General features: G+C 45.7%; 1 protein-coding gene across 5 annotated transcripts in view; it reads right to left on the bottom strand.

Annotated features, from left to right (window-relative positions):
* RALGAPA2 (Ral GTPase activating protein catalytic subunit alpha 2) overlaps window positions 1-8,516 on the bottom strand; it is a 136,352-nt gene extending 127,836 nt beyond the window's left edge. For all 5 annotated transcript variants that reach the window (XR_012585940.1, XM_074578688.1, XM_074578687.1 and 2 more), the window contains exon 1: window positions 8,137-8,516. Coding sequence is in view for 4 of the 5 variants with exons in the window: in XM_074578688.1 (XP_074434789.1) it covers window positions 8,137-8,242 (106 nt within the window). In the remaining variant the exon portion in view is untranslated. The remainder of the gene's footprint in view (window positions 1-8,136) is intronic.
* Between the last annotated feature and the right edge of the window lie 4,773 nt (window positions 8,517-13,289).

Below are 13,289 nucleotides of genomic sequence, written 5' to 3'. Positions count from 1 at the left end.
GTTGGGCTGCTTGTACTAGGGAAACAATTAGTGCATGGAAGCACTTTTACATGATGTTTGTTTCCTGCAAACCACTGGTCTTGAATTTGCAAGCTAAGTGCAATTATTTCTCTCTATGAATGCGTTCTGTTAAATACAACTGCGGGAGAAAACAAGGCTCTCATTTACAAGGATTTCATATGAAGGAATGAGGTCATTAAAATCTAAACAAAAAGGAAACTTTCCCTTTAAATTGTGAAAGGAGGAGAAAGGAACTGCCTAATCAAAAAAAGTAAATTCTCCTTTTTCTATAAATGTGGCATTTCAGTGGTGACTCATCTGTTATTCTGATGTAAGCATGCATTCTTACAGCTACATCCTTTTCCTCTTGAACCCTTTTGTTCCTTATATTCTTTCGAAGATATATAGGAAAACAATTTCTAACCATAAAAGAGGCCAACAACGATACTCTCATTCACCACCCTAAGAGTAGATATTCACTCAGAAAGTCAAATTTTCTTGCAATTCTGCAGGCACGTTGTCATCCTGATATCGCTGCCCACTTCACTTAAAAAAAAGAAAGAAATCTGAACCATAAGGAATAAGCCACACACCCAATAATTCCATTGCTCGGTCAGAGATACAGCTTTCTTGGGCATTTCACTACCAAATTCCTTATTTTTTGCCTATATTAAGAGAACACCATTTCTCTACTCCTTTGCCATGCACGTGTTAATGGTGACTGTATATATTAGTCTGTCTATATATATTACTGTGTCTAGCAGGTCGAGAGAGGTGATCCTCCCCCTCTGCTCTGGTGAGACCCCACCTGGAGTACTGTGTCCAGCTCTGGAGCCCTCAGCACAAGGAGGACATGGACCTGTTGGAGTGGGTCCACAGGAGGGCCACGAAGATGATGCGAGGGCTGGAGCACCTCTGCTATGAGGACAGAGTGAGAGAGTTGGGGTTGTTCAGCCCGGAGAAGAGAAGGCTCCAGGGAGACCTTATAGCGGCCTTCCAGTACCTGGAGGGGGCCTACAGGAAAGATGGGGAGGGGGGCGGGGCTGTTTGCAAGGGCATGTAGCAATAGGATGAGGGGCAATGGCTTTAAACTAGAGCAGGGCAGGTTTAGATTAGACATTCGGAAGAAGTTCTTTACAGTGAGGGTGGTGAGACCGTGGAACAGGCTGCCCAGAGAGGTGGTGGAGGCCCCATCCCTGGAGACATTCAAGGCCAGGCCTGATGAGGCTCTGAGCAACCTGATCTAGTTGAAGATGTCCCTGCTTACTGCCGGGGAGTTGGACTAGATGACCTTTAAAGGTCCCTTCCAACCCAACACATTCTATGATCCTATATATATTTAACTTGTCCAGGATCAGGCTCATTCTTCCATTTTTCAAATGGAAAACATCAGTGAAAGTTTCATGCATTATTTCTCATTTGAGATAATAAGATAAAATACTGAGTTTTGGCAAATCACATTGACTCAAGAAGTATTTATAGGCATGCAAGGAAACTACACAGCAAGGTTGGGACTGAATCGCACGTATTACGTTGTATTTTTATATTTACTCATAAATACCACTCATATTACTACTGTTCAAAAAAGTCACCTAGCGAATTCAAAATTCTGAGCACTAAAATCTAAGGCAAGCTGGCAAACATTACCAGCCATCAGATACACAGCGGCTTTCCAAAACCATGTATAATTTAACTCCCTTCCCCAAACAAGAGGAGGAGATCCATTGGCTAATGCTTATGATTAACACTTTACAGCTCTTACAGCAACATATAGGAAACAGCAAGACATTCATGAGGTTAGGCATGACATTTTTTTCTATATAAAATATGAAACAGTTGGCTCATTAGATACCTGCAAGTCACCGTTATGTGCCTAGTAGTAACTGAAGTTTAAAATTTAGGGAAACAAACTACTCAGGTACCATTTAATAAGAATCTTGAGTTTACTGCCAACCTCTCATTATTCTTCCTCGTATTAAAAAAAAAGAAAAAAATAATCTAGAGGGGACAATAATAGTGTCCTTCGCACACCAGCCTTCCTTTTATTTTTCTGTTAACTACCAACTGTTATTGCAGTCATTTAAGTAGTTAGAAATCCTCCCTTAATTTCATGAACTTCCAAAGTCACCTGGCTTTATGTTATTTATACGAAGTTCTCTCAATCCTGAAGGGTTTTCTTTAACTCGAATACTTAAAAAATTAAAAGAGATGAAGAGACAACTTTGCAGGCATACACTGGTTAATGATAAACTTTTATTACTAGCCTCACCCCAGAAACTACATACAATTTTTACTTACCTTCAAAAAAGAAAAACAACCAACCCCCACTTCTTCAGATTTAGCTTCAAATACTAAACAAAAGCCTGTAAGATAATTTTCTTTCATTTTTTCAAAGGAATGTCAGCATGGAAACATACCATTACTAAAAAACCCTCCAATCAGAACAATTTCTAAAATAATTTTAACATCTCAAATCTCACATGAAATCTAAGGAACAACAGCTGTTCTAAATTCAGCAAGAAGTTTGGAAGCATTCACTTCCGACCATCTCTAAATGAAATTTCTATTAAACTTGTATTAATCTAGCTGTACAGAACTGTGCAAACCAAGACAGTGCTATAATTAAAGAACCCCACTGCTCTCCTTTAGTATCTCATTTTTAATTGACGGAGTTAAGTGAAAAACATGTTTTTTTTCTGAATTTCTATTTAAAAAAAAAAATAAAATTAAGAATTGCACTTGGTAACCTAACAAATTTCATATTCAGTCTATGCTGAAGTCTGTGTTGTAGCTGTATCAGGTCTGCCATGCACTTGTCCACTGTTCAACAGGGGAAAGGATAACAGCAATAGACGTATGCAGCACCCCACATCCGTTAGCAGTAATAACTCCTAACACATACAACAAAGCACAAAACGTTGCCATTTCCCAGTTCAGGATTTAAATAACAGTTTCTTCAATTACACAACTGAAATACAAACAAAGTACTGGAGCTCTGAAAATAGCCCAGCTTTTCTGCGCGCACCCAGGAGCGAAGTGCCACGGTATGAATTGGCACACCAGCCCGCACCCAGTCTTCTGATGCACAATTTTGTCCATCGGTACGCTCAGAAACGGGGGTGAGGACACACATTGGTCTAACAGCCCACCCCGGCAAATATCAAAGTTCAGGATCAACACAATCCACAAATACGTAAAACAATTTGGGTTTGGCAACCGCACCAAATCGGTGCTGCTTCCAAAACAAGGTTATCACCTTTAAAATTCTTCAGTATGAGAAAAAAAAAATTGAAAATCTAGTCCCTTATTTCAATCTCATTGTTGCCACCATCTTCCAGGCAGCTCGCAGCACATTCAACAGCAGCTATGGCTAAGCTCCCATTTTATCTTATTTCTAAGTGTAACATGAATGGTGGTGGCCAATTTAAATCACCAGAGATTGTCTACCTAAAGAAGAACTTTATAATTTCCAGCCTTAAACAAAATTCTCCGTCAAATCACACTCTGAAATTAGCAAGAATAACAATGCCACAAAGAAAGGGCTCATCACTTCACGAAATAAAAACTTACAGTATCATGTGATACTTGGTCCCATTTTATGCACGAGCAAAGAATGACATCACCTCGATTACTGGAGAACCACAGCAGACAGTAGCTGTCGTTCCTATTGCATCATTATTCATAAAAGATATCACGTCATAACAGAGCAATTCTTAAAACCAGAGAAAAATTCAAGGGAAATAACCTAAGCCATGCAAAGATGTTAAAGTAAACATTTCAATTGTTCCTGAGGAGAAAACATTGAAAGAGATGTTTCAATTTAAAAAAAAAATAAATATTTTTACCCAGGAACAGCCACAGAAACAAAGTCTCTAAGAGCAGTGATGCCTTTTTATGCTGAAAAACTCCTACAGAAACTACTCTGGGAAGCAGGGTAGAGGGCTTAATTAATCAGCGTGAAAGAGCCAAACTTGTATGTTGCCACCACCATTTATAAGGCCATTATTTTTCCAGCCTATCCTTAAAAAAAGGCCACACTATTGACACTCCCACACACTGTATTTGGGAAGAAGTTCCTTCTGACCATGCAGAAGTTCTGAAAGTTAGTACAACTTCATAACAATAAAAAAATAAAGGAAATTTTCTGGTCATTTACCTAACACAAGTGAACATGTGCTGTAAAATAATGTAGTAGTTATTCTGGTTGGTGTTTTTGCATTGTCGTGCAGGTAGACTACCCTACAGAAGCAGGAACTGAGATCCTGAAGGGCATTAGAGACTTGAGAGATGTTACAAGCAACACAAATTTAAAGGGAATCTTTTCTTTCAGTTTGGGTATTGGACAAACTTACACATATGGTAGCTAAGGGACCTGAAGCAATCAAAAACTGGGTGTTATCGATCTAGGTGCTCACACAACCCCTTATTTAGGGAGATACATATTCCTTTCCCTCATCCCTCCCCTATTATCATCGTTTCTCTGATTTTTATCCTCCTCCATCAGCAGGATCTCGGAAGAGTAACTGTTGTTTTGTTGGTTTTAAATCACAGGAATTAACTGCAAACAAAGGAAGAAAAATGGCATCTTCTAAGGAAGCACGAGAACAGGAGCAGTTATTTTGAGAGCCTGTGCCACTATGGCCCGAGCGAAGCAGTGGGGGACAGGGAGTGAAATGACTGGGTTGGGAGGAACAGTAAGGGACACGTATTCCTATCCCTGGCCAGCACAAGGAGTGCCACACTGGGAGGCAGGGGAGGTGGGGGAAGAAACATCCAACTATTTTTGCGCCTTTATACTAAAAGTTTTGTTTTCCTTAAATACAGGAGAGGTTCTTACCATCCGCTGCTTCATTTTCTGTGCAGAACAATACCATGAAGCACATACTTGCAACGATATCTATGAAGATACTATCTTCAAAAAGCCATTGCGGTATTATCTAAAATGTTTACTTTGACATTCTCAAAAGCAGACATCTCAGGAACATAACCAGAGCCTGCTTTGACATAGTCCCTGCAATAAAACAGATCCACTAGAAGACAGCCAGCTGTCATAACACAGCACTTCAGCCAACAAGCCGCTAATATGCTAGCCAGCCCTCCGGCACCGATAACAATTTTCACTTAAAACCGATGTTCAATAATAAGTTTAATCAAAAAAATCAGGTCGCTATCTCCAAATGTAACAGACACTTGGAAGAAAAGATATTTCCTGAGAAATGACGGGTGTATTTTTCCCCCCTTGCCAACTGGGTAATGAGCGTCTGTACAGAAAACCACCAGACAACACTACCTTCTGTACCATCTGCTTTGGGACATAAATTAATTTCGTCACGCTAATAGGCGTATTTTTCCATTTGTTCCACCCGTCAGGTCTGTCACAGGAGCCTGATGACCTCCTCTGTACTGCACAGGCACACAAAAACATAACGCTGCCGTTAAGATGGGTATAACCAAGAACCATAGCAAGTCCAGTATTGCATCTCAAATTAATCACGTCTTGGTTTTAGGCATGTCTTTCCGAGAGGCTGAAAGGGGAACATTAACAGAAAGTTGTCATATTTCTTATTTCTTCAAGTCCATTTATTTTAGTGAGGCTGGTGGAAAAGGAAGAAATGGAAGGTTCTGTGAGCTCACATTACAGTCTCTCAGACCAATCTTTTTCAGGATGGTTTCCCAAAACATTCTAAACCTCATGTCGTAAACAAAGAATTTCCCAAAATTTTTTATTTTTTTTTTTACAATGAAACTTTATATTATTTTAATATTGTTTGTACAGCAGATGAGCAATAAGATATATTGAGTTAAAAGGCGTATTATAATGCAGGTATCTTCTCCTGTCTTTTCAAATTCCTGCCCTCAAGCACTTAGATAAACAGTACAATTTAAAAAAAAAACAAAACAAACACACACACAAGCAAACAAAGTATTCTATACACCTCCAGTACAAGAAATGTGCACGTTTGGTCCCCAGAGGGAGATTAACGCAAAAGCGACCACCGGATCGCTAACTATGGAGATTTTTAAGATACGCTTACAGAATAGAAGGAATTTATACCCGGAGCAGTCACATACCCTTCACTCACAGCTAACTCCAAAGCAAAGGTTCAACACTGCCCACAAAAGGCTGCGGGTGCTGAGGGGGTCTAACACGTGAGCCTCACGTCTCCCACCACCAGGCGCAGTGGTCAGCACTGCTCTACCTGTGAGTCCAAATTGTGAATGTGTGGATTGGGCATGTCGAACTTACATGTATTGTTACTCAAAAGATGAGCAAGACCCGGCCACTTCTAGAGCATGACACAAGACCACTTACGGATTTGTTCAGCACTTCGTCCACTGATCAACCACCCACAGAAATCTCTTTTTCAGACTAGCTAGTTAAACACAGCAGATCACAGGGGAATAACATCTTTAAATCAAAAGTGATGGTTACTCGCACCTGTAAGAGACGCATCCCCAAAAAATCAGCAAGATGCCCATAACAAGCTGAACTATCACAGACTCTTCCACTCACACGTTTCCATGCTCTCACTGAATACAACTTTCTCAAAGGGACCATCCTGAGGGAGAGTAATTGCTACTCTTCTCGCTCAGGATCATACTCAGTGCCCTCACCACAAAAGCTCCTTGCTTTGCTACAGTACACTCAAAATTTCTTTTGTATATTTCCCCCTGTCAGCGGAACGTCACAGGAAAAAGCTTTTAATCTCAAACTCAATCTCGAGCACCACCGATGAGCCCGTGCTGCAAACCACAGCGAGGTTCCTCAGTGCAAGTCTTGCAGCCCGGTGCACATACAGGGTACCCTTTGGCGTACAAAAGGGAGCACCTTTGCTCAGTGAGGCCTGAGCTGCTTCTCGGGCAGTAACCTGGGCTCCACGCATCCTTCACACCACTGAGACTGAGCACGTAGCGGTCTGAGGGGAATGACATGGACGCTGACCGACCGGAGAGCTGCTCCTCAGCAGAAGATACGGTGCCCAACTTCTGCTTTCTATCGATGAGCCACTAACCTCAGATCCTCTCCTTCAGCCACTTATTTACTTCTCCCAGCTCATAACACAACATCTTCGAGGCTCCTACACACCTGCCAAACTTGACTGAAACGGTAGACTAAAAAATGATTAGAGTACAGAAGAAGTACAAATGACACCATTTTTTCCTCCTTCTTTCTCAGGAGAACAGTCTAAAATGAGATAAACAAATACTAACACCGTCACTGATTCTCCTGAACTGGGGCAGAGCACAAAGGCTCTTAGAAGAGCCTTTTCCTGCTGCAGTTTGCTGACTAACGGAGGACAGGAGGCCACCCAAATCCTTGCGAATCACAGCTCACAGATGAAATACATCAACTGCTTTCAATGTGCAGAATAAAAAGACCAGGGTTACGGCTTCAACTGGACGGCGACGTTAGAGAAAGAGGTTCAACCTTGCCACAGACATGGGAAGGGCATCGCAGAATACCATGACACGACACACACCCCCTTTAAACTTAAAAAAAAAAAAGAAAGAAAGAAAGAAAATACAAAACCCCAAATTAATGTTGTTGACAAGAGCAGAATTTCTACAAGTGGATCTTCTGAAGAACCCTGCAGGAAATGCGTTTATGTACTATTTTGTACCCTAACAACAATGCCGAATGACAAATATTTTGACACTGGGCGACACACGGTTCCCAAGCCAGGGGCGGCAAAACACACCGGTAACTTTCTCTCAACAGCTCCCGAAACTTTGGGAGGACACGCACCTTCCAACAGCTCCAACCGGGAGAGCTTCCAGACCTCCCCCGAAACTGCAAAGGAAGCCTGGAGAAAGCTGAGGAAACTTAAGGCAGAGCAGGGTATCTCCAGCAAGGAGAAGTTCTCATCGCTCGGTTGGGCTCCCCTCCGGAGGACGGCTCTCACCCGCCCACCCCAAACGCCGACATGGCACGCTTCGAAGGCTGACCAGCGACGCCTGCCCAGCCGACTGCCCCCGGCTCCCGGCTCTGCCCCGGGGACCGGCGGCCACCGCCAGCCGCTTCTCCCGGAGGAGGAGAAGGGACGCGCGGCTCCCTCCCGCGGCCCCGCTCGCCCCCCGGCCGCTGGACGGAGAGGAGAAGCCCCGAGGGGAGCCCGCCCCCCCCACCCCACTCACCCAGCAGCGCCCGGAGGTGCTTGAGGCGGGTGAGTACGTCCCGCTTGGGGTCCAGCGCCTTCTGGGTGGATTTCCTGACATCGGCGTGGCCCTTCCTGGAGAACATCCCGGCTCGGGGCGAGCGGCGGCGGTGGGGAAGCGGCTCCCCCGGCGGTGTGCGGGCCGCTGTTGTCCGCGGGAGGGGCTGAGGGCCGGGCAGGTGCCGGGGACGGGCGGGGAGGGAAGGAGGGAGGGGAGAGGAAAGGACCGTCCCCGCCGGGCGACCGAGCCGCCCTCACCGCCCTCCGCCGCCGCAGGGGTGGGCGTGCCAGCCCGGATCCGGCCGGCCCCGCCGCCGGCTGACCGCCCCCCGCCCGGGCCGCCGCACCGCGCAGCCGCGCCGCGCCCCCCTTCACCCCGCGGGAAGACTACAGCCCCCGGCGTGCCTGGCGGCGAGCGCGGAGCACGCCGGGAGCGGGAGGTGCCGTTGCCCTTGACGTCACCCCGACGTCGCCCTGACGTCACCCGCGCGCAGCGTCTCCGCCCGGCGACCGGCGGGAAGCCCAGTTCCGTGCTTGGGGCTGGGGACAGCGGAGGGTTCCCGGGGGCAGGGCGGGGCCGGGAGAGCTGCGTCAGCACCGGCGGCGGGGCGGGGCGGGGCGGGGCTGGTGGGTGTGAGGTGGACGCGCCGTTGGGAGCCGGGCCTGGCCGCGTCGGGAAGAACGTTTACGGGAAGAACCTTCGGGTTTTGAGTGTTTGCACTGTAATTATCACGGAATGGTTCGGGTTGGAAGGGACCTTAAACACCATCCAGTTCCACCCCCCCAGCCCTGGGCAGGGACACCTCCCACTAGACCAGGCTGCTCAAAGCCCCATCCAGCCTGGCCTTGAACACCTCCAGGGACGGGGCATCCACAGCTTCCCACCCTCACAGGAAAGAATTTCTTCCTGATATCTAATCTAAATCTCCCCTCTTCCAGTTTGAAGCTGTTGCCCCTCATCCTATTGCTACGCTCCTTGATAAAGAGTCCCTCCCCATCTCTCCTGTAGGCCCCCTCCAGGTACTGGAAGGCTGCTATAAGGTCTCCCTGGAGCCTTCTCTTCTCCAGGCTGAACCACCCCAACTCTCTCAGCCTGTCCTCATAGCAGAGGTGTTCCAGCCCTCGGATCATCTTCATGGTCCTCCTCGGGACCCGCTCCAGCAGGTCAAATATGTAAATAATAAGCACTGTCTTCACTCCCGTGACACATAGGGAAGGCAGAAGACCGAGCAGATTCATAGTTACACAACAAAAGCAGGATTTTCCCTGGAATTAGAAGCCAGCGGGGTTTCAGTGAAAGGCCCTGAGATCCTCTCGTTAAAAATCCTGGGTAGAAAAGTAAATTTTAATAAGTTCCAAGGTAGGATGAGGTCTCCAAAAAGAAAACCGTGTGTTTCAGAGAAGTATTTTCCACGCGTATACTGCTTAGTTTTTAACAAAATTATTTAAAATTTAATTTACCTGTCATATTTATACATGTCAATATTTATAGAAAATATTTTTCAGCCATGAATCATTGTAGAAAAATAAAATGTCATGTGATTAACTCTTGTTAGGAGCGGAAAATATATCACTGCCACGTCTCGCTTCCTCTGAGCCCTCTCAGGGATCGCTTCTTCCGCGAAGGCCTGGAGTCACCAAAGCAACACGTCAATGAGCCCTAAACGCGTCCCGCTAGCCAAAAGGCAGTCCCAGCTTCCCCGCGGTCAGGACGCCAGCCCTGGGATGGCCACATGGCAAGCGAGAGCAGGCAACTGGTCTGGCTGAAAATGAACCCGGCGAAATAAGCAAATAAAGAAGCAGGCGGCGGGAGTGTGGGGTGGCCGGTGGGCGCTGCTGGTTGCATGTGGCCGTGGCACAGCTTTTTGAAGCAGGCGGCGGGAGTGTGGGGTGGCCGGTGGGCGCTGCTGGTTGCACGTGGCCGTGGCACAGCTTTTTGAAGCAGGCGGTGGGAGTTTGGGGTGGCCGGTGGGCGCTGCTGGTTGCACGTGGCCGTGGCACAGCTTTTTGAAGCAGGCGGCGGGAGTGGGGGGTGGCCGGTGGGCGCTGCTGGTTGCACGTGGCCGTGGCACAGCTTTTTGAAGCACGGCTGGATTCTGTCTCCAGCGAGCAAAGACTGGCCGTGTCTCATAGCGCTAGCCTGAAGGGTCACCAGACCTCATGGGCATCCCCGCTGCTCTTTAAGAGCTTGCTTCCTGGAGTCATAGGAAGAAGAACAGTGCTGACACGCACCGTTTCTTTTAAACAACAACAAAAAAAAAACCTTTAATCCTTTTTCTTATACAAAAAAGTTTGAATGCATGACCTTGGAATCAGACACAGAGAATTTATTGTCGCCTAATAGTCTATTGTTTTGGAGCACGTTTAAGGCTTACAGGAATTCATCTTGGGTATTCTTCCCACAGCACTGTTACACAATGTCTCATGCTAGAAAAGTTATAAATCTCCAACAGTTGCCTAAAATTTTTGGTCATGCGTTGCAGATTGAATATCTTCAGCTTCCTGAGAAGAGCAAATTGGGTCATTCCAGCTTTTCCCGTTCATTGCCACAAATCAATATATGCAGTTGGCTGAGGAAGCACATGGCTAAAATCTTGGCTTGCTCTTTCCTTTTTTTCTTTTTTTTTTTTTCCTTCCCTTTTATTTTAATTGACTTAGAAAAACAACAGCTTTCCGTTTGTCTCTTCTGGCAATTTCTGCTGGTTCTATGTTTTTGTCTTTTTCTGCTTTGTTAAAAAAAAAAAAAAATCACTGTTCGTGCAGGTAAAGCAAATGTGATTATATAGCTGCTGTAATGTCTAATAACTTTTGTGATAACTAGGAAAGCATTTTGGTGCTTAGCACCTAGCTGCATAGCTTTAGGCGCTCGGTGTTTTAAAGTTTGCCAGAAATTCTTCTCGTGAAAAGCTCCACAGAACATAGATTTCATGACTTGAATGGCAGTGCTCGAGGAGGGCAGTCCTTTCCCTCCCTATTAGGTCCTGGAAAATGTGGTCACGTGAAAAGCTCCGTGATTCAGCATCGTTTAACATTAGCATAATTAGAGTGGTTTGGGTTTGGGGTTTGTTTTTGTTTTTTTTTTACTTGTGTGCATTACTTACGGAATTGAAGTTATTTGAACTGGGGTTTTGTGCGTCAGTGAGCTGCAGAGATGGTAACGCGCCCCTGATGCTCTATGGAGGTGGCAGGGAGTTAATTCAGCGTGGGGCAGGACATTCGTATCTGGAGGTTGGAAGGTTGATGCCGGTGGGCGAACATGTTGTGATATCCAGCTGCAAGGAACCAGGGGAGGTTTGAAGACCACCTCCTTGTTTCCAGCAGTGCTGAAAAGCTTAGCGCGGGGCACGTGGACCAGATTCAACCCTGCTGCCGTTAGAGTTAATGTGTTAACGTGCTTTCTGCTCAATTGAGGACTAAATCTGAGCTCTGTATCACTAGCGGCTCTTCTGAAATAAGAAATAAGCGGGCTGGTAAAGGCACAAACGTTGACATAATTCAGTGGCTTCCTGTGAGAAGGGGTTTTGGCCACTTGGCAGCGATGAGGAAAACTTCAGAGCTCCCAGGACGCTTCCATATGGGCTGTGATGAGAGGCTTTGCTTCTCAAAAGTTTCTTCTCCTAGTTTTCAGAGTGCATATGACTTGGAAATGCACCGTCTAATAAAAGCCATTAAAAATTGAAGTTATCCTAAAGATTTCTGTCAATTTTCCGGTTTATTTTTGATATGTCTTTGCATTAGCTGAATCATCGCGGTACCAAACTGAATGATAAACTGTGGGTGTTCTAACTTGCATTTTCTTCTGCATATCGTGTGTCATATAACACGAGGCAATATTTTATTGTGCATATAAAAGCATTGCCATGCGTTGGCTAATCTTCAGGGTGTAAAATTCCTTTGTCTTTTACCAGGACCAAGCAGTCAGTATAGCAGCAAGGTGAAAAAGCATTTAACAGTTTCTCCTCTTGAGTTTTAGGTAAGCAAATACATCTGAATGAATGTATACCTTTAGGAACTCAGAAATACATGCAGCTGACTTTTAACCTATTAATTAAAACGTCATAAAATACTTCAAATGGTTCATTTATGAGTTGAGGTACCATAATGCAAACCAGAAAGCCCAGTAAACTTGGCAGCAATGATTTCAGCTGGTACGCGGGAACTGCTTGTAAAATCCTATTACTTGTGTTTTCTAACAATATAACAGTTGCAATTTCCCAGAATGTCAGATGATGCATTTCTGAAAGTTGCTGCTTAAGGTAGCATAATTTCCTGAAAGAGATTGTGTCATTCAGCTTTCAGGATCTGAAGTAAAATCTGTATAAAACAGTCATTTAAGGGAACAAAGCACTAATGACTTATCACAGAACTGAGTTTTTAAAAGGTCGTGGCACAATGTGACATCCTAAGTGAGCTGAACGTACAGACATAAGCACGGGAGTGGTGAGAATGGATTCAGTATTCCCCTATATAAATCGCTCCCTGGTGCAGGAATCTGCCAGTTTAGCTGTACGTGTGTTTGGATAATACGGTGGGCAGACCCCCACTCCGTGTTGGCTCCAGTGGAGGAAGACCCAGCATCGTGTCAGTACGGGGGAGATTTCTGGGAAGTCGTAGCCCAGTCGGGACCCCACAGAGAAAAGAGAAAATGATGACCTTGAAAATAACGTCACTGCCGTGCCTGCTCTGAGGAGGAAAGCCAGCTTACTAGGCACAACCCCTCGGCTGTGTGCGGTCTAAGAAGACTATTAGAGAAGTGACTATTTCGGGCACCCATGGCATATAAGCAGTACAGGTAAGGGGCAGCACATTTCCAGTCTAAAATAGAATAGCCTAAATTATTAATATGCATTTACGCTACCGGCAGGCACGCTATCCCTGAATTGCGCTGCCCTTCGAGGCAGTAATGGGGGGAGGCCAACAGCGATGGCCCCGGCAGCAAGCATTGCCCCTGCCACTTCTTGCAGCCGGCCCCGGCCACTGATGCTCAGTGGCTGCCTTTGCCACCTCTAGGACACCTTGAGGGATGCACGGGGCAGGGGAGCAGAAGCAAAGTGCACCACATTGGTCTTTGATCGTGTTTTCTGCACTTGCTTCTGGGCTGCTGGCTAATGGGAGCCCACAAAGCAGTGGCGG

Source organism: Larus michahellis, chromosome 3, assembly GCF_964199755.1.
Source record: "Larus michahellis chromosome 3, bLarMic1.1, whole genome shotgun sequence".
Lineage (NCBI taxonomy): Eukaryota > Metazoa > Chordata > Aves > Charadriiformes > Laridae > Larus > Larus michahellis.
This window is presented reverse-complemented; position numbering and strand designations above follow the sequence as displayed.